The sequence below is a fragment of the Schistocerca americana genome, chromosome 7 (genome assembly GCF_021461395.2).
Source record: "Schistocerca americana isolate TAMUIC-IGC-003095 chromosome 7, iqSchAmer2.1, whole genome shotgun sequence".
NCBI lineage: Eukaryota > Metazoa > Arthropoda > Insecta > Orthoptera > Acrididae > Schistocerca > Schistocerca americana.
This window is the reverse complement of record NC_060125.1, coordinates 620,247,621-620,274,780: the sequence shown is the minus strand read 5'-3', so window position 1 is coordinate 620,274,780 and position 27,160 is coordinate 620,247,621. Positions and strand designations below refer to the sequence as shown.

General features: G+C 41.7%; 1 protein-coding gene across 2 annotated transcripts in view; it reads left to right on the top strand.

Annotated features, from left to right (window-relative positions):
• LOC124622146 overlaps positions 1-27,160 on the top strand; it is a 184,474-nt gene that overhangs the window by 22,284 nt on the left and 135,030 nt on the right. The window contains exons 1-2 of one of the 2 annotated variants that reach the window (XM_047147780.1): positions 2,196-2,389; positions 15,418-15,448. In XM_047147780.1, the coding sequence (XP_047003736.1) occupies positions 2,328-2,389; positions 15,418-15,448 (93 nt within the window). In that variant the 5' untranslated portion in view covers positions 2,196-2,327. Of the gene's footprint in view, positions 1-2,160; positions 2,390-15,417; positions 15,449-27,160 lie in introns of those variants that run through there. The other variant, XM_047147779.1, reaches the window with a different exon arrangement.

Here is a 27,160-nt window from a genome sequence, read left to right as displayed (position 1 = left end):
CATACCCCACACATGCTCGATTGGAGACAAGTCGGGAGATCGTGCTCTCCAGAGAAGTTGCTGCACATCTTGCAGAGCACATTGAGTTTCATGGGCAGTTTGTGGGTGTGCATTGTCCTGTTGGGACAACTTATCACCTTCCTGTCACGAGAATGGAAAAAGAGTGGGTCTAAAAATATTCTGCATGTACTTAGTGTTGGTTAACATCCTCTCCAGAAACACCAAAGGTGTACAAGAGTTGTAGCTTATTGCACCCTAGACAATAAGGCCTGGTTGGGGCCAGTGTGTCTTGGACAAATACATTCAATGAGACTGTGCTCACGAGGTCTACGGTGTGTACGCAAATGACCATCACTTGAGAGCAGGCAGAATCTACTTTCATCTCTGAAGAGCATGGTGGACCGCTCCATGTTCCAAGTGATCCTCTGACAGCACTAGTTAAGCTGCACATGTTGATGCTGTGATGTGGATGGAAGACAAGCTAGATGTGTGTATGGCTGTAGTCCCACTGCTAATAACCAGTTTGCAACAATTCATGTGTTCATAACTTTGTCTACAGCTGTGAAACTGTTCACACGACTACTGACACCAGCATCGTTACACAACTGACACAGCTCGTCCATCTTCTGTGACACTTCTCTGAAAGAACCACCCTGCCACCCTGGACATTTCAAACTCACTCGGTTGCTTGTAGGAAGCACGAGTGCATCTCTGTGGCATAGTTTCCTGCTTACTTCACATGTCTGCAACACACTAAGCCATCTGGAAAGGGTTGACAAGACACTCTGGTAACTGTGCCGCTATACTATCTGTTGGCAGATTACAATGAAACCATTACCAGTACATCTACTATCCCCCAAGTTGTCATCATTGGATCAAGATCGACGTAATCGTTTCAGGTGTACTAATTTTTTTCCACAGCATTGTAGTTTTAGTCTGTGGTTAGGTAACATCTCTTTGTCTAGTCTCATACTAACACAAGGAGCAGCCCCCTCCCCCACTCAAAAAGTTGTAGATTTCTCTTTGTGAAAACAAGAGTCTCTCTTTCTTTCTTACACACACACACACACACACACACACACACACACACACACACACACACTCACTCTGATGAACAGTCCACAAAGAGTCAAGATTGCTCCTGAAGCACATGCTCTTGCACCTCATACTCATACTGGCATGGAAGATGTTTGACAGTGTCATATAGAACTAAGATGTTGTTGTCCGAATGTCTGTGTCTCTGATTTATTGCCATCTGTCATATGACACACTTCTGTTTCCTGCATTTGTTTATTTACTTTTATTAACATTTCATGTACTAAGACAGGAATATCAGTTCAACTTTGGCTTGGATGGAGAAATAATTTCTGATCTTTTTGGAAGATCAATTCCAGCATTTATTCAGCATGATTTAGGGAGGCCAGATAGAATATTTGTCATCATATTAACTGTGCTCTTACATCACAAGTGCTAAGTCTCCCTGTAGTATGTCCTATGTTCCCATAACTTTCCTGGCCTCAACCTTTGTTCGTCACTGTCCTTCACCCACCTGTTCTCTTCCCTATTCCACTCCAGCACTACGCCCTTCTGTTCCACCATTGCACCCACAGTCTTTTTACTTTTCTCCTCTCCCATCCTCCCCACCCCGCCCTCTGTCTAATCTCGCAACTGCACCTTGCCATCCTCTCCTCTCACTACCTTATCCCTATGTGCTCCCACAAGCAGCACTTTACCATTGCCCACCCTTACCCTGCTATCCTTCCCTCTCTCTGCCCCAGCCTCCTCCTTACCCTCACCACGTAGATTGTGTTTCCCATGATGCTCTGTTGCTCGCAGTCTGGCCTCTATAGTCAGAGACTGTGGTCACATATGTATGAGTTGTGTTTGCATGAAAGTGTGTGTACATGTTGTCTAACTAAGAAGAAGAACTTTTGGCCAAAAGCTTACTTGTTTTAGCAGTCTTTTTGTTGTGCCTGTCTATGACTCATCATCACCACTATGTGGTGAGTACCACTCAATCATTTCCTTAATATTGTTATTAAGTTATTAAGAATTTTAACCTCACTTTTCCTTATGCATTTGTTTGCAGCCAGATCTCCAACTATGCTCCTTACCTCAGATTGGATTTATATGTTCACTGTATGTATTTCATTTTCGCAGGTTTGTAAGCTTGTTTGGACAGTTTTCCTGTACAAAAGAGATGTTCCACCTTGTGCTGAAGCCAAGATATCGAGGTATTATTCATTTAGATATAACAAGCTGCTATTGGCTTCCACCTGGTGACATTTGCAAACATGTATCAAAAATGGATCAACTAGAGAGTTTATATGCTGTGGATACACAGCTTGATGTGTTTCATATTATACAGCTTTCGCAGAAACTTCGGAATGTAAGTACACATACACTTAACAGCAGACTAATTATACAATTTATTACCAAATGCTCCAGTTCTTGATGGGCTAGTGTACCATAGTTTAAGCAAACACTTGTTTTTTTATGTTTTTTGGGTTTTATAATTCAGCTGATAAAATCACAACCCTTATATGACCATTTTGTTGTGTGTCTGGCATCTGTCTGTTAAAACACCTTTTTCTCAGGAATGATGTCAAGTTGAGATGTATGTCAAAGGATAAGGTCAATAGTCCCTTGGCACTGTAAAATATTTAAGCTTCTAAGTTAGCTCAATCAAAAGATATGGCCAATTATGTCACATAATGTGATGTTCGCAAACTCGCTCACCAGAACCTATAGGTGAGCTATCTGTATCTGTATATGTAATTGAGTTTGTACAGAACCCTCGGGGTGTGAGTTCTACTCACACTAATGACCAGTATTTTTTTTTCCAATTTAAACTCGATGACTGCTGTGCACCACTGAGAATTTTGATACCCACTTTGAAAAGATATAGACTATGACTGGAATTAAATGCAAGCGCATGCCAACCAGAGACATAATATTCAGCACCAGTGCCATTTTGCTGCATCTGAGAAATGATGTATTATCAGTGTCTCACATCTATGGTGACTGGTGATCCCATTCAAGGCTATTTGTTTTTATAAAAAGTGGTCACAGTTGATTTATAGAGATTTTTATGACCATTTTTGAGTATATAGTTTGTTTTTCAGTATTGAATTTTCTGGAACACTGTATTTCAGTCGAAGGTATCTGAAAATTTTGCTATTTAGTTGGAAAGAATAATTTTGAATAGTTTCTTAGTGCATTTTAATTCCACAATGCCTTGTAATGTTATTTCTTGTGATGGGCTTTTTTTCCTCTTGTAGATTACAGACTGATCATTGTCATTGCTTAACAAACTATTTTTCTAGATCTATACCTACAAACGTACTCTGCAAACCACTGTTTAATATGTGACAGATGGTACCTTATATCACTACTAGTCATCTCCTTTCCTGTTCCACTCGCATATAGAGCAAGGGAAAAATGACTGTCTATATGCCTCCACATGGAGCCCTAATTTCTCGTATCCTATCTTCATGGTCATTGTGTGAAATTTACGTTGGCTGCAGTAGAATTGTTCTGCAGTCAGCTTCAAATGCCAGTTCTTTAAATTTTTTCAATAGTGTTTCTCAAAAAGAATGTTGCCTTCCCTGCAGCGATTCTGTGTTCCCTAAGCATTTCCGTAATACCTACTGGTAACAAATCTAGTTGCCCACATCTGAATTGTTTTGATGTCTTCATTTAATCCAACCTTGTGGAGGTACCAGACACATGAGCAGTACACAAGAATATGTTGCATTAGTGTTCTGTACGTGGTCTCCTTTACAGATGAAACACACAGTCGTAAAATTCTCCCGGTAAACCAAAATTGACCATTTGACTGCCCTACTACAAGCCTTACCTGTGATGTTTAAAGCTTTCCCGGCGTTGGAGCAAGCCTTACCTGCTTGTCCTATTTCATATAACTTTACAGTGTTACACCTGGATATTTAATTGACATGAGTGTGTAAAACAGCACACTACTAGTGCTGTATATGAACATCACATGATTGTTTTTCTTACTTATCTGTTTTAGCTTATATTTTTCTACATTTAAGGCTAATTGCCATTCATCACACTAGCTAAAAATTTAGTCTAAGTCGTCTTGTATCCTCCTGAAGTCGCTCAATGTTGCCGCCTTTCCATACACCACAGCATTATCAACAAACAGCCACAAATTGCTGCTCACCCTGCCCATCTTATCATTTTTGTACATAAAGAATAATAGCGGTCCTGTCCTCTTGACAATACCCTTGTCTCTGATGATCACTCACTGACAAGGACAATGCATGGATTTTTATTACTTAAGAAGTTTTCAAGCCACTCATATATCTGGGAACCTGTTCTGTGTGCTCGTACCTTCATTAACAGGGTGCAGTGTGGCACCATGTCAAATGCTTTTTGGAAATCTAGGAATATGGAAGTTGCCTGTTGCCCTTCATCCATAGTTCATAGAATATCATGAGAAAACGGCAGCTGAATTTTGTACAAATAATGCTTTCTAAAACATTGCTGATTTGTGCACACCCAAGTATTTCCTTCTCACAGACATTTATTGCATTCAGAATGAGATTATATTCCAGAATTCTACAACAAACTGATTTTAAGGATATTGGTTTGTAACTTTGCAGATCTCTTCTTTTACCCTTCTTGTGCACAGGAGTTATGTATGCTTATATCTAGTTGCTTGGTGCTTTGCACTGGACGAGAGATTCACGGTAAATGCAAGCTAAGTAAGGGTTATTGGTGTAGAGTACTTTTTGTAAAATTGAACTGGGAATTCCATCCAGTCTTGATGACTTATTTGTTTTGAACTCTTGCAATTGCTTCTCTGTGTCAGGGATGCCCATTACTATATCCTCTGTGTGGGAATCTGTGTGGTTGTCAAATGACAGCATGTTTATACAGTATGATTCTTTTGCGTGAAGAACTTCTTAAATGTGAAATTTAAAACTTTCCTTTTGCTAGTTTTTTACTACCCTACCAGACTGATCAATGAGTAATTGGGTAGATTCCTTCAACCTGCTTAGCGAATTTACAGTGGACTAGAATTTTCTGAGGTTCTTGGCAAGATCTTTTGCTAAGAAGGGGAACTCCCCTTTGAACCCCTGCCCTCCCCCCCTTCTCCCCCATCCCTCTCCCCTCAGATGTAGTGGTAAGATAGTCCAGTGGTTAGCTTGTCAAAAACTGAACACTGATCAAGCATGAAAACAGGAAGAAGTTGAACTGAACTGTGAAAAAAGAAGCATAATAGAAACAATGAACAGTCCAAGTGTAAGGCATGCAACATTTAGCAAATTAGAAGAGGGAGAGCCACAGCATCATGGCTATGTGGTCATGGTGTTGGATTGCAAAGCAGGAGATCCACATTTAGATCTCCCTCATGCTCCCCCCCCCCCCCCCCCCCCCGCCCCCCTCTCCCCTCACACACACACACACACACACACACACACACACACACACACACACACAAAATTATCAACTGGCCATCCAGTCATTGATGTGTCTGTTCGCTATATTCAAATTTGTGTCTGTGTTGTGGCGTAACATCTATTTGCAACAGCGGGGTGAAATGAAGGGATCTATAATGAAAATTTATTCCAAGATCTTGTATGTTTTTAGCTGTAATGGACTGTGGAATCCTGTGATCACAAGGCTGTGAGCCTGCAGATATTCTTACCTTCTGTTTCTTCTACACAAGTATCACACCTCATGACTCTTGCATTCCATTTTAAAAGCATTGAATTCCTTTGTTGTAGAGTAGCTCACACTCATTTATTTATTGTTTTCATTTCTGTGAAAAGTCTATGCAGCATCTTGCCTGTTCTCACTATTCATCACAATTATTTCCATCAGTAATATATTCTTACCACCCGACTCTTATTCTGTAACCAATGTATGGTATGACAATTGCCAGGACTACAGAAAGAGAAACGGACAATTCATAATTTTGTGAAAAAGGAAAAAAAAGATAGGGCATAAGGGAGATCTGAACACTGATCTCCTGCTTTCCAGTCCAACACCATGACCACATAACCATGACACTGTGGCCCCTGCCCAATGGCTCGATGCAGCACATCTTGAGCTTAGATGAGCTTAGACCATTCATTCTTTCTATTTTGCTTTGTTTTTCACAGTTCAGTACACCTTCTTCCTGTTTTCATGCTCAATCTGTGTTCAGTTTTTGAAGAGCTATCCACTGTACCATCTTACCATTAAATCTGAGGTAGGTGTGGTGGGGAATTTCCCTTGTAAGATATGACAGTGGTAATTTCTTAGACTATATGGAAAATTTTATTTGATATGGCTCAAAGGAGTGTTGATGGAAGTTCAAATGGTGCTCCAGGCCAGTTAGAATATAGTCCCTATTAATATCTTTGTTGTATTAGCCATTTCAGTTTTCCATAGACTCTTCACCCCCCATTTGATTTGCCAGTGTCCTAGAAAAATACTTGTTTTACATTCCAACAAGGTCCTTTTGTAAACTTGCAGTTTTGTGGATTTTACCAAGCCTGTCTTTAGTTTTATTATCTGACAGTAATGATCAGAGATACCAAGACCTTTTGTAAATACATACTTCACAGTTTTTCCTATTGATATGTATAAGTATAGCTGCTGAACTATTTGATATCCTAGTAACATTGCTTACTATTTATGGCATGCCAAAAGTTTTCCAAAATGTTCAGGAAGTTGTAGGGATTCCAGTAGTGAATGGCCACATGATATAGCAGAATAACAGTAAATGCAGTTAACAAACACTTTATGACCGACACCAGACAAACATCAGAAACGCATGCCTACAATACAGATGTTCATAGCTAACGGAGCAGGCTAGAGTGTCAGAGGTAACCCTTCCTGTGGGAGGGCTAAGCTCACATCACAGCCAAAGAGTCATATTTATGTGAGTGTATGCTTTCCCGGCGTATACAGCTGGCGAAGAGTTCTCGGGCTTCCAGCCGGGTGGCGGTGTCTTCAAACAGCGACGTTTCGATGAGTGACATACTCATCATCTTCTGGCGAAGTGCCGAGACTTTGCGGATGCCGGTCCCTTTATACCTGCGGTGTGCCCCCCACCACCTGGCCGCGGGAGGCTGGGTCCAGAGGAGCCGGCGGGCGAGGTGGAGGGGGAAGTGGGTGCGCCGTTCGTGTCTCCGTCAGAGCATTCTGATTGCGTCTCGTGAGCTGGACGGTTCTTGTTGCGTTCCTGGCGTATTGCGGCTAATGCTGGATTCCAGGCCGCGCTCAGTTGATAGCCTTCGTCCCTGTTCACAAGGTTCTCGTGGACCCGTATTTCTACTGATTCTTTAATGACGCTATCCCAATAGCTCCCGGCTCGGCATAGCACCCTGGTGTTTTCGAAGTCAAAGGTGTGGTTTTCTTTGATGCTATGTTCAGCTATAGCAGATTTCTCTATCTGTCCAAGTCGAACATGCCTGATGTGTTCCTCGCACCTTTTTGAGATGCAGCGCTGCGTTTGACCAATGTACTGCACACCACATTCGCAGGCAATGTTGTATATACCAGGTGTGTTTAGTTTGAGTGGGTCTTTAGCTGAGCCCAGCAGCTCTTTCGTCTTCGGCGGTGGTCGGAAGACGATATTTATGTTAGATTTTCTTAATAGCCTCCCGATTTTGGCTGATGTGGGCCCCAAATATGGAAGAAAGGCGAGTCTCTTGTTAACTTCCTCTTCCTCTTCCTGAACTTTGTCAGCCTGTCTCCTCTTGAAGGCCCTGCCAATCTGTGTTTCACTGTACCCGTTTTTCCGAAATACCTCTCTTAGGTGGTGTAATTCGTCTGAGAGGCTTTCTTTGTCACAAATGACGTGCGCCCTATGCACCAAGGTGGTCAGTACTGACTGGCGTTGCGCCGGATGGTGGCAGCTGGTTGCACGGAGGTACAGGTCTGTGTGTGTCTTTTTTCTATATACTGAATGGCCCAGCGTGCCATCCGCTTTCTTCCTGATCAGTATGTCCAGGAATGGAATACAGCCATTCTCTTCTACTTCCATCGTGAAGGTTATATTCTCATGTATGCCGTTTAGGTGGTCCATAAACTCCTCCAGTGCCTGCCTGCCATGCTGCCAAATCACGAAAGTGTCGTCCACATAGCGGAAGAAGTGCCTGGGTTTACGGTGAGCAGTTTGTAGTGCCACCTCCTCAAAGTGTTCCATATAAAGATTCGCGATCCCTGGAGCAAGGGGAGATCCCATGGCCACTCCATCCACTTGTTCATAATGCTCTCCATTGCACTTGAAGTAGGTGGTCGTAAGTGCATATTCAAAGAGCTTCACTGTTTCATGCTCGAAGTGCCGATTAAGAAGCGCCAAGGCGTCTTGTAGCGGTACTTTTGTGAACAAGGAGGTGACGTCAAAGCTCACGAGTAGGTCATCACTCTGTATTCGGATGTCCTTCAGTATTCTAACGAAATCCGCGGAGTTTTTCACGTGATGACTGCAGTTCCCAAGGAGGAAGCTGAGCAGATCCGAAGGGAGACCTGCAGGATCATCGACAAGTCACGACTCCCTAAAGCTAACATTACTGCGCAGGAGCGAGAGGCTATCCGCGCACTGAGGGATGATGCTGACATCATGGTCCTCCCAGCAGACAAGGGAAATGCGACGGTGCTGATTCGCACAGTCGACTACCAACAGAAAATCTACTCTCTGCTGCAAGACCCAGCCTACAGGAAGCTCAACAAGGACCCTACATCGACGATGACCAGGAAAACCGTGGCGCTATTGAAGGACTCAGATCTACCAGAGGCAGTGCAGAAACGGCTGTATCCCAGAGCGCCAACGACACCGCGCCTGTATGGGTTGCCCAAGATTCACAAAGACGGGGTGCCTCTACGACCGATTCTGGACACTATCAACTCGCACAGTTATGGACTGGCCAAATACCTGGCGACACTATTGAAACCACTGGTGGGACACTGCAGTCATCACGTGAAAAACTCCGCGGATTTCGTTAGAATACTGAAGGACATCCGAATACAGAGTGATGACCTACTCGTGAGCTTTGACGTCACCTCCTTGTTCACAAAAGTACCGCTACAAGACGCCTTGGCGCTCCTTAATCGGCACTTCGAGCATGAAACAGTGAAGCTCTTTGAATATGCACTTACGACCACCTACTTCAAGTGCAATGGAGAGCATTATGAACAAGTGGATGGAGTGGCCATGGGATCTCCCCTTGCTCCAGGGATCGCGAATCTTTATATGGAACACTTTGAGGAGGTGGCACTACAAACTGCTCACCGTAAACCCAGGCACTTCTTCCGCTATGTGGACGACACTTTCGTGATTTGGCAGCATGGCAGGCAGGCACTGGAGGAGTTTATGGACCACCTAAACGGCATACATGAGAATATAACCTTCACGATGGAAGTAGAAGAGAATGGCTGTATTCCATTCCTGGACATACTGATCAGGAAGAAAGCGGATGGCACGCTGGGCCATTCAGTATATAGAAAAAAGACACACACAGACCTGTACCTCCATGCAACCAGCTGCCACCATCCGGCGCAACGCCAGTCAGTACTGACCACCTTGGTGCATAGGGCGCACGTCATTTGTGACAAAGAAAGCCTCTCAGACGAATTACACCACCTAAGAGAGGTATTTCGGAAAAACGGGTACAGTGAAACACAGATTGGCAGGGCCTTCAAGAGGAGACAGGCTGACAAAGTTCAGGAAGAGGAAGAGGAAGTTAACAAGAGACTCGCCTTTCTTCCATATTTGGGGCCCACATCAGCCAAAATCGGGAGGCTATTAAGAAAATCTAACATAAATACCGTCTTCCGACCACCGCCGAAGACGAAAGAGCTGCTGGGCTCAGCTAAAGACCCACTCAAACTAAACACACCTGGTATATACAACATTGCCTGCGAATGTGGTGTGCAGTACATTGGTCAAACGCAGCGCTGCATCTCAAAAAGGTGCGAGGAACACATCAGGCATGTTCGACTTGGACAGATAGAGAAATCTGCTATAGCTGAACATAGCATCAAAGAAAACCACACCTTTGACTTCGAAAACACCAGGGTGCTATGCCGAGCCGGGAGCTATTGGGATAGCGTCATTAAAGAATCAGTAGAAATACGGGTCCACGAGAACCTTGTGAACAGGGACGAAGGCTATCAACTGAGCGCGGCCTGGAATCCAGCATTAGCCGCAATACGCCAGGAACGCAACAAGAACCGTCCAGCTCACGAGACGCAATCAGAATGCTCTGACGGAGACACGAACGGCGCACCCACTTCCCCCTCCACCTCGCCCGCCGGCTCCTCTGGACCCAGCCTCCCGCGGCCAGGTGGTGGGGGGCACACCGCAGGTATAAAGGGACCGGCATCCGCAAAGTCTCGGCACTTCGCCAGAAGATGATGAGTATGTCACTCGTCGAAACGTCGCTGTTTGAAGACACCGCCACCCGGCTGGAAGCCCGAGAACTCTTCGCCAGTCATATTTATGTAATACTGGCTGAGAACCCACTGTTGCCCAGGTATGTGGTTATTCCAATTCCATTAGACCATCTCCTCCTCTCTCTCTCTCTCTCTCTCCCTCTCTCTCTCTCTCTCTCTCTCTCTCTCTCTCTCTCTCTCTCTCTCTCTCTTCCTCCCCCCCACCCCTCTCTCTCTCTTCCTCCCTCTCTCTCTCTCTCTCTCTCTCTGTCCATCTCCTCCTCTTTTACTGCATGAATGGTGAAACTGTAATAAGCAATAAACTTTTTCCTTTTCATCATTTTGCCAAGAGTCTGAGTGAGAAAAGATCTTATAAAGGTTTGAAATTATGTGGAAAGTTTATTGCAAATCAGTAAATACTCTCATTCTCAAATACTGGGTGAATATAGTCTGGCTATTTGCATTTTGTAAGCTACATTTCTTTTTCACCCTTCACACCCACACTTTTGACGGGCAGGTGGTTTTTATCCGTATAGTGGTTCTTTCGAGACTGTAAGTGATATTTGTACCAAGTGTGATTGAAATCGATCCATTCGTTTAGAAGGAGAACACACATACGTATTATTTTATAATAGTTATAGATTTCACAGCAATCGACGTTGAGGTCTCCACAGATCCCCCTTGCCCCCCCCCCCCCCCTCTCTCCCCTCACCCTCACTGTGTGGAGCACTGGCAGAAGGTGGTCAATGAAGGTCACAGCTGGTGTCTTGTTCTTCGCACATTTGCACATGACCAGCCGTGCTATGTCCAGCTGTAGGCAGGAAATGACTGGACCATTTTTCAGTGAAGAAGCACAGCGATGGTGCCCCTCCCACCCTCATTAATGCGGGTGATACTGGCTAAGGTAGGAAGGATGTCATCAGATATGTACAAAGTGAGATTGCTGATTAGTGTTGAAGTTCTCATGTAGTGGCAGTGGGAGGGTTTGACAAACGAGTTTGTGCACTGTCATCTATATCTTCGTGCATGTTACCTTCTGTCTGAGCAGTGCTTGAGTTGTCAGTGCTGGATGTACCATGCAAAATCCAGGCAGGTTTGGTGCGATGCATGGAGACGGTGGGCCTGGTGTGGTATTAATGTCATTCACTGTGTCATGCCTGATGCCCGTTTGTTTATATGTCACACACAGTACATGGGTAACAAAGCAGTTGCCCACATAGAAGATGCATGCACGCTGTTGGGAAATTTCACCATACTGACCTGCATTAAGTGCTGAATATGTCTCTGTACCTGGTCTGTCGACTCTGCTGCTGTTGCTCTCTCATCACTTGTATTTGCGGATAGTGGTGCTGATATCATTGTAATTGTCTTAGGGAGGGTTCCAGAGCATCCAGTTCCCTACCTAACAAATCTGACCGAGCTTTCAGTTCTAAATTTTCATTGTGTATATTGAGCCCGTCCTTTTGACTTCTTCGTAACTCTGTGTCACCACTTGTAGTTCGGACTCCGAAGTCCGATGATCATTAAGTAGCTGTAAATGGACACCTTGTGTAGATTCCAAATGGGATTGCCCTGGAACAAACCTCTCCAAAGTGTCAGAGCAATATGCTGGTATACTGCCAGTGATACTGGGTACTGACTCTGCACTGCTGGCTTGCCTGAGGGTACCTCATTTTAGGTCAGAGGAGAGGTGAATTCAGTGGAGAAAATCTGTGCCAAAGAATGATTCATAAAAATCTGTGACCAAAAACTGCTGTGTAAATTTCTTGTATAACTCACAGTCTGCAGTATTAGTAGAGGTTCCAAATAGCCTGATATGAGTTTCATCTGTGGCTCATAGTTGAGCAACAGGTATCATAAGTTCCATTTGTGGTTGTTTCACGGGCATGCTCCTCACTTCATAGCCAGTGTCTGTAAAGAAGTATTTATTTGTTGCATTGTCTAACACATACAGTCTACTACTATCACTTGTAGATAGGGCAAAACTTGTTTGACCCACATACTTGTGATCCAGATTGCCTGTTGTGGACTGTGTCACATCTGGGTGGTTGCATGGTGTGGATCATTTGCATGTCCTGTCATTGAAGTGTGACTGAAACCAACACAGCCGCAGCCATGCCCCCTCACTCTTGTGAACTCATATTGCAGACGAGCAGTCTTACTTATGTAATGTTATGGGAGATAGGTTCCACACTTTTTTGAAAAACCTGCAAACCCAAAAGATGAATATAATGTAATATTTCACGTCATTGATAGTGATGTCCCCACAAAGTGGTTACTAATTTCTCCCTCAATGCCTGTTTTTATATTCATGACTACATATATTTATCATTATAATAGAAGGAAACATTCCACGTGGGAAAAATTATATATAAAAACAAAGATGAGGTGACTTACCGAACAAAAGCGCTGGCAGGTCGATAGACACACAAACAAACACAAACATACACACAAAATTCAAGCTTTCGCAACAAACTGTTGCCTCATCAGGAAAGAGGGAAGGAGAGGGGAAGACGAAAGGAAGTGGGTTTTAAGGGAGAGGGTAAGGAGTCATTCCAATCCCGGGAGCGGAAAGACTTACCTTAGGGGGAAAAAAGGACAGGTATACACTCGCACACACGCACATATCCATCCACACATACAGACACAAGCAGACATATTTAAAGACATGTCTGCTTGTGTCTGTATGTGTGGATGGATATGTGCGTGTGTGTGAGTGTATACCTGTCCTTTTTTCCCCCTAAGGTAAGTCTTTCCGCTCCCGGGATTGGAATGACTCCTTACCCTCTCCCTTAAAACCTACTTCCTTTCGTCTTCCCCTCTCCTTCCCTCTTTCCTGATGAGGCAACAGTTTGTTGCGAAAGCTTGAATTTTGTGTGTATGTTTGTGTTTGTTTGTGTGTCTATCGACCTGCCAGCGCTTTCGTTCGGTAAGTCACCTCATCTTTGTTTTTATATATAATGACTACATATATTATTATATTAGTTTTAGGGGCTGAGACTCTTTCGAGGATTTCATTTAATTTAGTTAAGAAAGTGTCCACATTACCACTGAGTGGGCACTACATGCATAGAATGACTAAGTTTTTCTGGATGTCTTTCTTTGTTAGTTCAATGTCTGCCACTTCAAAATCTTTATCTACACCTATTGTGATCATATCCTCTCTGACTTTAAATTGTGTCCCACTTCTAGTGTAAATACGTGATCGCCCTCTTTAAGGTAATTTTACAGTAGCAACTTCTTGACTGATATGCTCTACACCAGTGCTCTGTAATGCATACCACAGTGCAGTGTAGAGACTGTAATTCATCTTCAGCATTGTGCACTTTATTTTTAATATACTGCATATTTTGATGAAGAATAGATTATTCTAAGAAAATAGGTCCTACACCTCTTACCCATGTCAACAGATATTTGACCAAGTCTCGCCCCTTACCCATTTTCTGTACTCCTTTTCCTAGCCTTGTTGAGATGCAGACCATGTCCAGTGTATCCACACTTGCTGACAGTCCCCATTGGCACCAGTGCAGTGTGCACCCCCTCAGCACTCATCATTGCCATTTCCAGCTCTGAATTAACTGGCCATACAGCACTGCCAGCATCAGGCCAGTCATGCCACCAGAACCGCTCAACTGGTCACACAGTGGTGCCGCCAATTCGGGAAGCTGTCTTGCTCAGGTCACCACCTATGTTGTTTGCCCCATCCCTGTGTGAGGCTGTTAGGTGCCCCATCCACTATTGCTATCTAGTCATCCTTTGTGAAGTGCTTACACAAGGGCCCTAAACCTCAGCCACCTGATTCAGCCCTGCTCTTGGCTTTTAAATGCTAGTTACCTAGTATCCTTCTCCAAACGTATCCTATAATCAGTGGCCTTCCCCTTTGTCTTGACTGCTACTAACAATGCTACTCTTTTCTTCCTAACATTAGTGGTATTTGTAGGCTTCCTACTCACTGGCAGAGTCTGCTACACATTTCCTACTACCACACCAACTTAAGCTCCTTCTTCCCTTGACTCTGGCAGCTGGAACCTGTTACTGATAGACACAAAAAAACTGTCAGATTGCATCCTCCTCGTACCAACTGTCAGTTCCAAGCCACTCCTCTCATCATTGTCTCCTTCATTCTCTATAGTTCCTTCTTAGCAGCTTCCAACTGTGTCTGAAGAGTGCAAGAAGATATTTCTTTCCTGCTCTTTTATCAAACTGTTCCTGCTGCATCTTTTACACATTTAAGAGAGTGCCTTATTGACCTCCTCAGAGTCCCCCCCCTCCCCCCCCACACCCCAGTAAAACCATTTGTTACCACTCCCACAGTGTATCACTACTTACTTTTCTATGACAACTTCCACAGTTTCCATTCATGCTCAGATAAAATAAAGGAGAAAGAAAAAAAAACCTAAATATATAAAAGTGAAATAATTTCTGGAGATGTATTGCATTTATTTTGCTGTAAAAGTGATTAACCTCATAACATTGTGTTAAGTCATCTGTTCAGTTACTCTGAGACCATTTGACTCATCTCTCAGTTATTTTGAGACCGTAATGGTATTGAAACAGGAGGTGAAACGGAGAAGGCAGAATATAAACCTTTTTGTACAAAACTGTTTCATTTAGGAAGATCATGCTGTAGTTCCTCTTTTAAATCATCACACTGTGGGGTGGCAGTCTAGTAGTAATAATGATTTTAATCATATATATTAAATCATAAGTGATAGGAGAAAGTATTTGAAATATTGGAATATTGTTCACCGTCTTTTACGAGAGCCTGGAAACAATTTCTGTGGTCAGCCAGAAAGTGATGGAGAACATACTGACCATAGTTCCCAGTCTGCAATCCACATTCTTGTCCAGCCCACTGAAAGAAATGCTTCTATTCTCTATTTGCTCATCGGCATCAGGACTATGATTATAAATGATGATTTTGAGTTCCAATTGATAGATATATTTGATAAAGTTTCACATGTTCATCATTGTAATATTCATTATGTTAATACTGACAATAAATCTCTTTATCCTAAACAGCACTATGAGCAGTTCAGAGGCAACTTCTATGGTAAGTTCCTATTAAATTGACTTGTGATAATCAAAATAATTGCACGCCACAAAAGTGGAAAATGATTGTCACCACTTGCCACGCGGATTTGTTAATGTTACGGGTGGCACACTAACAGTTACTTCTGTGAAATCTAAGTGATCCAGATTGGTGTACAGTCCTCGTGAGTTCACTTTCTATTATTACTGAAAATACGCGTTTAGTAACAGCCTGTCTCTGACGTCATCCGAGACGGTGCGTACTCTGGTGTTTGACTGATGCAGATTGTACAGTGGCTGGGTGTGAAGTGAAGCCTAGTTTTGCCTCTCAGGTTGTATTTATATATGGGGCACAGTGGACGGCCAAGGGAACACCTGCTGTTCAAACACCTGCTGTCATCCTCTCTGTGCCCATGGTAGCAGCCTCTAAACATCCGTTTTCTCAGACACACAATATTTTATAACACTGTTGTGTATTAATTTAGAATCTTTGTAATTTTTGTAGGGATGTAGTTAAGGTGGTTTAAAATCACAGAAAAAGTTTTAGCTCTCCTGCATTTAAACTTTGCTGTCTAGAATTTTCAGAATGGAACTGACAGTGGAACCTGACCTATAAACTACAACTTTAAGAGACCTTGTATTTGTTATTATTTACATCCCGGCATTGAAACCATTATAGTTCTATTATTTAATAGGTTTCAACAAACCAAAACTTTCTAGCATTAATATAACAGATACTTAATATACTACAGATAAGGATGTTTTAGTTCCAAATTTAGTTTTCTGAAAATTACTTGAAAAATATTAAGAGGTAGCTCAATGGGGTTACATAATTAATGTTTTTATGTTGAACTGAAGCTTCATACAAATTTTCATATATCTACGTCTAAGATTTAGCACCTTCAATTTTTCTTAAAAACGCGGATTCTTACAAAAATATTTCTTGTCACGTTGAGACTTGTACCAGTTAATTTTGACATACGGGGGTATTTCAGAAAGTAAAGATACACCGTTCGCCAGAGGAACAGAAGAGTTGTGGCGAACAAGTTGGCAACACTGGTGTTAACCTTGAACCATTAGCTTTCTCCTTGCGGTCGTTTGGCAGTTGAACGTTGCTTCTGGTTGGAGTACATCGTGTTAAAAATGTCTGCGCCAATTCAGAATCCCACCAAATGACGAGTGCGCTCCATCATATGTTTTCTTCATGAAAGGTCAGCGACCAGCGGATATTCACAAAGAAATTGTTTCTGTTTATGGGAACATTATGAATCGACAAAATGTAACAAAATGGTGCCATCATTTCTCTGGAGGTAGGACCGATGTTCATGATGAACAAAGAACAGGTCGGCCATCTGTGATCTTTGATGCCCTTCTTCGGAGAACGGAGGAAGCAATTCGTGCGAATAGACGTCTTACATTGAAAGAATTGCATCAGATCATACCGGACGTGTCAATGACAACTCTCTATGACATTGTGACTGTCAAGTTAGGGTACAGGAAATTGTGTGCGCGTTGGGTTCCAATACTGTTAATGGAAGAACACAAAAAGAAAAGGATGGGGTTTGCACTCTACTTGCTGCAGCAGGTGATGAGTTCCATGATCACATTGTGACAGGTGACGAGACGTGGGTTTATCACAATACACCTGAATCCAAGCAATAATCAATGCAATGGCACCATTCAAATTCACCAAAAGCCAAGAAATGCAAAAGTCGATTTCAGCGAAGAAAATCATGGCTTCTGTTTTTTTGGGACAGACAAGGCATTCTTCTGTTGGAATTTATGCCTCCTGGAATGACAATTAATGCTGCTGCATATTGCCAGACTTTGAAACATCTTCGAAGGGCAATTCAAAACAAACACAGGGGAATACTGACAAGTGGAGTCCGCTTGTTTCATGACAACGCTCGACCTCACACAGTGCTTGTAACCAAAGCACTACTCAAACAATTCAAATGGGACGTATTGGACCATCTGCCATGCAGCCTGGACTTTACACCCACTGTCTTCCATGTCTTCCATTACCTGAAGTCACATCTTGGTGGAAAATCATTCCACGATGATGAAGAGATCAAAGATGAAGTTGAAATGTGGTTCTGACAACCTTCTATGACTGTGGGATACAAAAGCTTGTGCACCGACTTAACAAATGTTTGGGTAACAGGGGTGATTATGTCCAAAAATAACAAATAATCCAGTTAATAAGATGTAACAGACGTTTTCTAAATAAATGTTCTATTTAAGGACTGCGAGCCATTGTATCTTTACTTTTTGAAATGCCTTCGTACATCTGCACATTATGACCAATGTTTTTGGGTTTCTAGCTTTATTAATTAGCGCCACTTATTTTTTTCTTAAAATGATGTATTTAGGGAAAAATATTGACATGATCATTCTGAGGTTTGGCAGTTTACAAATTAATACACACATGCTAACAAAGTTTGGAAAAGCAACTTGAACTTTTAATTCCATTCTTAAATTATGGTGCAATAAGTGTGTGCTATGCACAGATGCGTTATGGTGTCATGGCACTACTAGCAGTGAGCTGGGTTAAGTCCCGGAACACTCACTCGCATCTGCAACTCTCAAATGATACAGAGCTTGTTTCATCACAACACGATCATCAGAATGACAGATATCGAAATAACTGACTGTGAGAATAGATGAACAACTGAAATCTCTCAACAGAGGGAAGGCCACTGAACCTGATGGGATACCAGTATGTGTTTATGTAGAGTAAGTGAAAAATCTTGCTATTTTTGTAGTAGTAGTGTACTGGATGTAGCTGGAGTACGAAGCATTCCTTACTGATTGGAAAAAAGTGCAGGTCATTCCTGTTTTCAAGAAGGGTCATTGAACAGCTGCACTATAGGCCTATACCTCTGACGTTGGTCTGTTGTAGAATTTTGGAACATCTTTTATGTTCGCTTGTTACGACATTTACAGAGACAAATATCTGCAGGAATCAACATGGGTTCTGAAAACAATGATTGTCTTCCAGCCAATAATACCATGTGATCATTTCATTTCCCAACACTTGAATATCTTTCTTCAGTCTGGGAATACTCACCAGACATGATTGTTAGAGGAAATAGAGACGATGCCAAGAAGAGCAGTGCATTTAATTATGGGTTCATTTAGTAAAAATGGAAGCATCAAGGAGATGTTAACCAACTCCATTGACAGACACTGCAAGAGAGTGGTTCTGCTTCACAATGCACTTCACTGTTAACATTCTGAGAATGCACGGATGCTTACCAACGATGTTCTTATCGCAAACCATTTGTGACTAGAACATTAAAAGGTAGAATGACAGCTGTACACAAAGTACCCTCTGCGACACAGTGTAAAGTAGCTTGCAGAGTGTAGACGTAGACGTTATTTCACTACTAGTGCTAGTTGAGTAACACCAGACATACATACATTAACAAAATGTACCAAAATTACATCTAACAGACATTCCAAACAACATTAGATACTCCCTAAACCCGATACAGTGATATCACATCTTCACTTGTATAACGAGAAAAAAGACACTAATGTAGGTGTGTGCAGCAAAAGGGATGTGTACAATACATGCAGATGTGTACAGTTTGTTATGAGTGTGAGTTCAGTATGGAAAGAAAAGTCAGACTGAGAATGGGCCTATAGGCAATAGTGTGCAGGTAAACCTTCAGCATAATAAACACTAAATGTGCTAAAAATAGTATCCAGAATTTGAAACAGATAAAAAAGAACAAAAATTTGATCAAAACTCATGTTTTGATGAATGCTGAAATCACACTAGTCACTCTCTTGCTATTTTATTACAGTTAGTGTGCTGACTGCATAGTATGTACACCAAATGCAAAAAAGAGAAAGATGACAGTTGGCACAGTAACTAATAACAGAAAAAAGTATGAGAATTCCAAGCTGCTTTTAAGTGTTTGTATAGTTCATGTGGTGAATCAGAAATACAGAATGTTAATTATAAAAATAATAATACTCTAGAATTAGACCTAGATGAAGTGCAAAAGCCTCATGAGGTATGAAGAATTGTAAGATGCAAGGAGATAATTGTGCTCCAATACAAATGATTAATTGTGGGGGCAAAGTAATATGAAAGAAACTTTCAAAATTGTTTACAAAGTATCAGTAAAGGAAGATTGTTCTGAAAAACTGGAATAATGCCATAATGATTCTACTCCCAAGTACAGGAGGCAGACAACATCAAAAATTCTATGGACCTGTCAGCTTCCTCTCTCTAGTGCATGAGATATTCATTAAAATTTTCACATGTAAGCTTCCATTGTGCCTGAAAAAAAAGAAAGAAAGAAAGAGAGAGAGAGAGAGAGAGAGAGTTTTCGGTCAGTCTGTATAACCGATTATGACAGTTAGACATGGATGTGAAAAACTGAGATGTTAAGGAAGTGGTGCAGAGATGTACAGGGTGAACATAAAGTCTTTCCATGGTTACAAAAGATTTGTGCTTAAGAAAATATGCTAAATACAACTACACTAATGGTAGCTTAAATTGTAAAGCTATTTTTATTGATACACTTCCACGTGTATTCCTTTTGTTGCCTGTAGCAGGCCTAGGTGATACTCAGTCTCTCTCGATGTTAAATGTTGCAGTATTCAAGTTAGATTCTTACTTCTGTAAAGAAAATGTGGAGAAAGGAGGAGTTGCCACAATTGTCAGAAACTGTTTAATTTCAAGAATAGTGGTATTAATAAATTTTGCTTAGAAACAGCTTTTAGAAGCTTGTGGAACAGAGGTATTATTTCATTATAAGTCCTTTATAATTGTAAGTATATACAGAGCACCTTTGGGAAACTTTAACCTCTTCGTAAAAAATCTGGAAGCTGTTGTCCCACCTCACATTAAAAACAAGGAAATAGTGGATGCTGGTGATATTAATATGGGTTTATTGAAAACGTCTGTCAGTGAACAATGACGAGGGTGGTCTGAAAAATTCCTGGAATCATAACGAGAGGTCAGCGCTAGCACAACAAGTTGTTCACATGATATTCATTGGACTGTTGTTTGTAAACACGTGCCACGTCAATGCTCTTGGAAGAGAGCTGTGGCGGTGACATGGCTTTGTTGTTGTTCCCATGTAGTGATTTGCGAAGATGGAAAAAATTGAGATTCTAGCAGTGATTAAGTACTTCGTAGAGAAAGGTATGAAAGCAAAGAACATTCATGCCAATTTCCAGAAGACACAGGGGGACTCTGCTCCTTCATATTCAACTGTGGCCAAGTGGACAAATGAATTTAAATTTGGTCGGGTGAGCTTAGATGACGGTCTGCGCAGTGGTCGGCCAAGATGTGTTGCCACTCCAGAAATCATTGCAAAAGTGCACACAATGGTCATGGAGGATCACCAATTGAAAGTGCATGAAATTGTTCATGCTTGCTGGTTGTCATCTGAAAGGGTGTAGCACATTTTAACTGAAGAATTAGAAACGACAAAATTATCTGCAAGATGGGTGCTGCGACTCTTGACGTGCACATGCACACATGTGCCGTCGCCATGGCAAAATTACACGAACTAAGGTATGAATTGTTGCCACACCCATCTTATTCACCTGATATGGCTCCGTCAGACTTCCATCTCTTCCCAAAACTGAAAATTTTTCTTGGTAGACGAACATTCACTTCAAACGAAGAATTGATAGCCAGAGTTGACAACTATTTTGCAAGCCTGGAGGAAACTCATTTTCAAGGTGGGGTCAAGGCACTGGAACATCATTGGACCAAGTGCATTAATCTACAAGCAGACTACATTGAATAGTAAAAAAATCTTCAGTGAAGTAAGCACTTTTTTTCTATTCCGTTCCGAGAACTTTTCAAACCACCCTCGTACTGCAATCAGGAACACTGTCATTCAATTTAATCCCTACTGTGAACTTTTCAACTAGGGTATGTAAATGCTATTGATAATATATTTTTAGACAAATCTAGGGAAAAGAAGTCATATCACTATCTCATCATGGTATGCAGCATCTTGTGTTAAATGTTGAAACTTGTCAGGATAAAAAATTTACTAAATCTGTGTACAGGAGGGTAATAAATCAGTCAAAATTTGAGAAATATGGGAGAGTACTCAAAGACATGAACTGGATAGACGTTTACAGTACTTCTGACTCAAATGGAAAATACAAAGTATTCATTTATAAAGTTACTTCTTCATTTGAAAATTGCTTTACTCTAAAGGTAATTAAAATCAAACAGAAGTCTAAAAATAAACCATGGATTACACAAGGAATAAAGGTATCATGTGGGACAAAAAGGAGACTGTATCTAATGGCTGGAACAGCTCTGATGATGTTAGCGTTGTAACACATTACAAATAATACAGCAAAATATTGAAATACGTAATCTAGAAATCTACGCAGTTTTATTATGAGGAGAAGATAATGACATCAGACAACAAAATAAAAACTATATGGGATATAGTGAAGACAGGGATGGATGGGGCCAAAAAGGAAGAGGAACAGGTAGCTCTCAAAATAAATGAGACGTTGGTAACAATTGCATGTCCTGTTGCAAACCTCTTAGACAAATGCTTTGTTTCTGTTACTGACAACTTGGGGTTATCAGGTTCAGTAAACTGTGCAATGGAGTATCTGAGACCAGTCTTCACAAATAACTTTGGTAAAATGGAAATGACACTCATGTCTCTCAAAGAAGTGACATCATAAAATCCTTAAAATCAAAGTATTCTAGTGGTTATGATAACATGTAAACGAAGTTAATCAAAGAGTGCTCATGTGAGTTGAGTTCTATCTTAAGTTATTTGTGTAATCAATCTCTTATCAGTGGAGCATTCCCAGACTGGCAAAAATATGCGGAAGTTAAACCTCATTACAAGAAGTGGGATAAGGAGATACCATCAAACTACTGCCCAGTTTCACTTTTACTCGCTTTTTCAAAAATATTTGAAAAGGTTGTGTTCAAGCATCTTCTTAAGCACCTGACTGCAAATAATATGTTGTACAAGTCACAGTTGGGTTTCCTTAAGGGTTCTGATATAGAGAAAATTATTTATACCTACAGTGAAAATGTCCTTAATTCATTAGATAACAAATTAGTGGCTACTGGCATTTTCTGTGATGTGTCAAAAGTCTTTGACTGTGTGAGTCACAACATTCTCTTAAGTAAATTAGAATAATATGATGTCACCTGCACGGCTGTGAAGTGGTTAGTCTTACCTAAGTAACAGGAAACAAAAGGTCTTGTTGTGAAATACCTGTGCAGTAAGCAGTCTGTCTTCATCTGATTGGGAATTAATTACATGTGGTGGACCTCAAGGTTACATCTTGGATCATACTAAAATTGCATAACTATGTTCCATTCTGAAAATGTATTAATTCTGTAAATATTAGCAGTTCCACTTTACTGTAATGTATCCACATATTTTGACAATCTCCTGGCCAATGATCAAGGTTGTGATCACCGTCTCTAAAGCCTCTCGTATTCATGTTGTAAGAGTTTGCTTCTCAGGAACTGGTGAACTGAACACTGCATCATAATATAACCCCACAGAAAGAACATCAAGAGGGTGAATTGGCGAATTTGGAGGCCATGATGTAGGACTGTTTCTACCAATCGATCGGTCTGGAAAGATTTCATCCAAGAACTGCTGAACAAAGAACCCCCAGTGTGGCAATTCACCATCGTCCTGATACCTTGAAACACTACCCATGGTTAAACGAGAGAGAGAGAGAGAGAGAGAGAGAGAGAAAGAGAAAGAGAGAAAGAAAGAAAGGGGGGGGGGGAATCAGAGCACATGTAGAAGTGTGTCCATAAAAACATCGTGAGTTGAGCTACTATTTGTAAAAAAAATTGCACAGACATGCAGGAGTTAATCCATAAAAACACCATGAGTTAAGCTACCATTTACCACAAATCACATAGCTATATCGAACAGAGTTCCTCACAAATAAGTTTTTGTAATCTGGGAAAGACTATGCTCAGGCTGTGTGTTAGGAATTACTAAAAGAGGCATGAAAACAAACAAATTCATTAGGAACAGACTGAGATGGAAGAAATCATTACAAGTGTAATGAAAATGAAATGGAGAGGGGCAGGACATGCAGCCAAGTGAATATATGGCAAATGGATCAAGGAAGTTCTTTGCTGGTTTCTAAGAAATGAGAAAACATTGAGGTGCTGACCTGTTGGAAAATGGGTACATAACATTACAAGACATGCAGGAGCAATATGGATCTGTGTAGGTGAAAACTGTAATTCATAGAAAACTCTATAGAAGGCCTTTATCTGGCAGTGGATGAGAAATAGCTGCTGATGATATGGATAAACAAACTGAATCCTATTAAGAAAATAAAATAGGTTAAAAGTCACTGATGTTCCAGTTTTGATTCATACAGCAAAGTTAATACCCTGAAGGATTAGATATGATCTTGTGTGTGCTAACGTATCCCACATTGTTAATCCCTATACTGATTGGCCAGTTGTATACTGAAAGTAATACGTTGAAGTGATCAGCCTTGTGGGAACAAGGAGCACATTGTTTCTCAAAGTTTACTGGGTTTGGTTTTCTTTTGGCAGTATTTGAGAATGAACGGAAAAGGATTTTGAAAATGACACCAGAAAAGAATAATAATGAGACATTGTTCATGTGACTGTGGACATATAGAGAGACAGAGACAGATGGAGGGAGTGTATGAGTGTGCATATACTATATGTATGAACCATAGACCTTGCTGCTGGTAGGGAGGCTTGTGCACCTCAGTGATACAGATAGCCGTACCATAGGTGCAACCACAACAGAGGGGTATCTGTTGAGAGGCCAGACAAATGTGTGGTTCCTGAAAGGGGCAGCAGCTTTTTCAGTAGTTGCAGGGGCAATAGTCTGGATGATTCACTGGTCTGGCCTTGTAACTTTAATCAAAACGGCCTTGCTGTGCTGGTACTGCGAACAGCTGAAAGCAATGGGAAACTACAGCTGTAATTTATCCTGAGGGCATGCAGCTTTACTGTATGGTTAAATGATGATGGCTTCCTCTTGGGTAAAACATTCCGGAGGTAAAAGAGTCCCCCACTCGGATCTCCGGGCGGGGACTACTCAGGAGGACATTGTTATCAGGAGAAAGAAAACTCCCATTCTACAGATCAGAACGTGCAATGTAAGATCCCTCAATTGGGTAGGTAGGTTAGAAAATTTAAAAAGGGAAATGGATAGGTTAAAATTAGATAGGGTGGGAATTAATGAAGTTCGGTGGCTGGAGGAACAAAACTTCTGATCAGGTGAATACCGGGTTATCAATACAATATCAATTAGGGATAACGCAGGAGTAGTTTTAGTAGTGAGTAAAAAAAAAAAAATAGGAGCGCAGGTAAGCTACTACAAACAGCGTAGTGAACGCGTAATTGTAGCCAAGATAGAGGGGGGGCGGGGGGGGGGGGGGGTTGTTTGGGGGAAGAGACCAAACAGCGAGGTCATCAGTCTCATCGGATTAGGAAAGGATGGTGAAGGAAGTCGGCCGTGCCCTTTCAAGGGAACCATCCCAGCATTTGCCTGGAGTGATTTAGGGAAATCACGGAAAACCTAAATCAGGATGGCCGGACGCAGGATTGAACCGTCGTCCTCCCGAATGCGAGTCCAGTGTGCTACCACTGCGCCACTTCGCTCGGTAGCCAAGATAGACACACAGCCCATGCCTACCACAGTAGTACAAGTTTATATGCCAACTAGCTCTGCAGAAGACAAAGAGATTGAATAAATGTATGATGAGATAAAAGAAATTTTTCAGATAGTGAAGGGAGACAAAAATTTAATAGTCATGGGGGACTGGAATTCAATAGTAGGAAAGGAAGAGAAGGAAAATATGTAGACGAATATGGAACAGGGATAAGGAATGAAAGAGGAAGTTGCATGGTAGAATTGTGCACAGAGCATAACTTAATCATAGCTAACACTTGGTTTAAAAATCATGAAAGAAGGTTGTGTACGTGGAAGATGCCTGGAGACCGTGGAAAGTTTCAGATTGATTATACAGGGTGTTACAAAAAGGTACGGCCAAACTTTCAGGAAACATTCCTCACACACAAAGAAAGAAAATATGTTATGTGGACATGTGTCTGGAAACGCTTACTTTCCATGTTAGAGCTCATTTTATTACTTCTCTTCAAATCACATTAATCATGGAATGGAAACACACAGCAACAGAACTACCAGCGTGACTTCAAACACTTTGTTACAGAAAATGTTCAAAATGCCCTCCGTTAGCAAGGATACATGCATCCACCCTCCGTCGCATGGAATCCCTGATGCGCTGATGCAGCCCTGGAGAATGGCGTATTGTATCACAGCCGTCCACAATATGAGCACGAAGAGTCTCTACATTTGGTACCAGGGTTGCATAGACAAGAGCTTTCAAATGCCCCCATAAATGAAAGTCAAGAGGGTTGAGGTCAGGAGAGTGTGGAGGCCATGGAATTGGTCCACCTCTACCAATCCATCGGTCACCGAATCTGTTGTTGAGAAGCGTACAAACACTTCGGCTGAAATGTGCAGGAGCTCCATCGTGCATGAACCACATGTTGTGTCGTACTTGTAAAGGCACATGTTCTGGCAGCACAGGTAGAGTATCCCGTATGAAATCATGATAACGTGCTCCATTGAGCATAGGTGGAAGAACATGGGGCCCAATCAAGACATCACCAACAATGCCTGCCCAAACATTCACAGAAAATCTGTGTTGATGACGTGATTGCACAATTGCGTGCGGACTCTCGTCAGCCCACACATGTTGCTTGTGAAAATTTACAATTTGATCAGTTGGAATGAAGCCTCATCTGTAAAGAGAACATTTGCACTGAAATGAGGATTGACACATTGTTGGATGAACCATTCGCAGAAGTGTACCCGTGGAGGCCAATCAGCTGCTGATAGTGCCTGCACACGCTGTTCATGGTACGGAAACAACGGGTTCTCCCATAGCACTCTCCATACAGTGACGTGGACAACACTACCTTGTACAGCAGCAACTTCTCTGACGCTGACATTAGGGTTATCGTCAACTACACGAAGAATTGCCTCGTCCATTGCAGGTGTCCTCGTCGTTCTAGGTCTTATCCAGTCGCGAGTCATAGGCTGGAATGTTCCGTGCTCCCTCAGACGCCAATCAATTGCTTCGAACGTCTTCCTGTTGGGACACCTTCGTTCTGGAAATCTGTCTTGATACAAACATACCTCGCCATGGCTATTGCCCCATGCTAATCCATACATCAAATGGGCAACTGCCAACCCCGTATTTGTAAACATTGCACTGACTGCAAAACCACATTCGTGATGAACACTAACCTGTTGATGCTACATACTGATGTGCTTGATGCTAGTACTGTAGAGCAATGAGTCACATGTCAACACAAGCACTGAAGTCAACATTACCCTCCTTCAATTGGGCCAACTGGCGGTGAATCGAGGAAGTACAGTACATACTGATGAAACTAAAATGAGCTCTAACATGGAAATTAAGTGTTTCCGGACACATGTCCACATAACATCTTGTCTTTATTTGTGTGTGAGGAATGTTTCCTGAAAGTTTGGCCATACCTTTTTGTAACACCCTGTATAATGGTAAGACAGAGATCTAGGAACCAGGTTTTAAATTGTAAGACATGTCCAGGGGCAGGTGTGGACTCTGGACCACAATATATTGGATATGGACCGTAGATTAAAACTGAGGAAACTGCAAAAATGTGGATAAACTGAAAGAACCA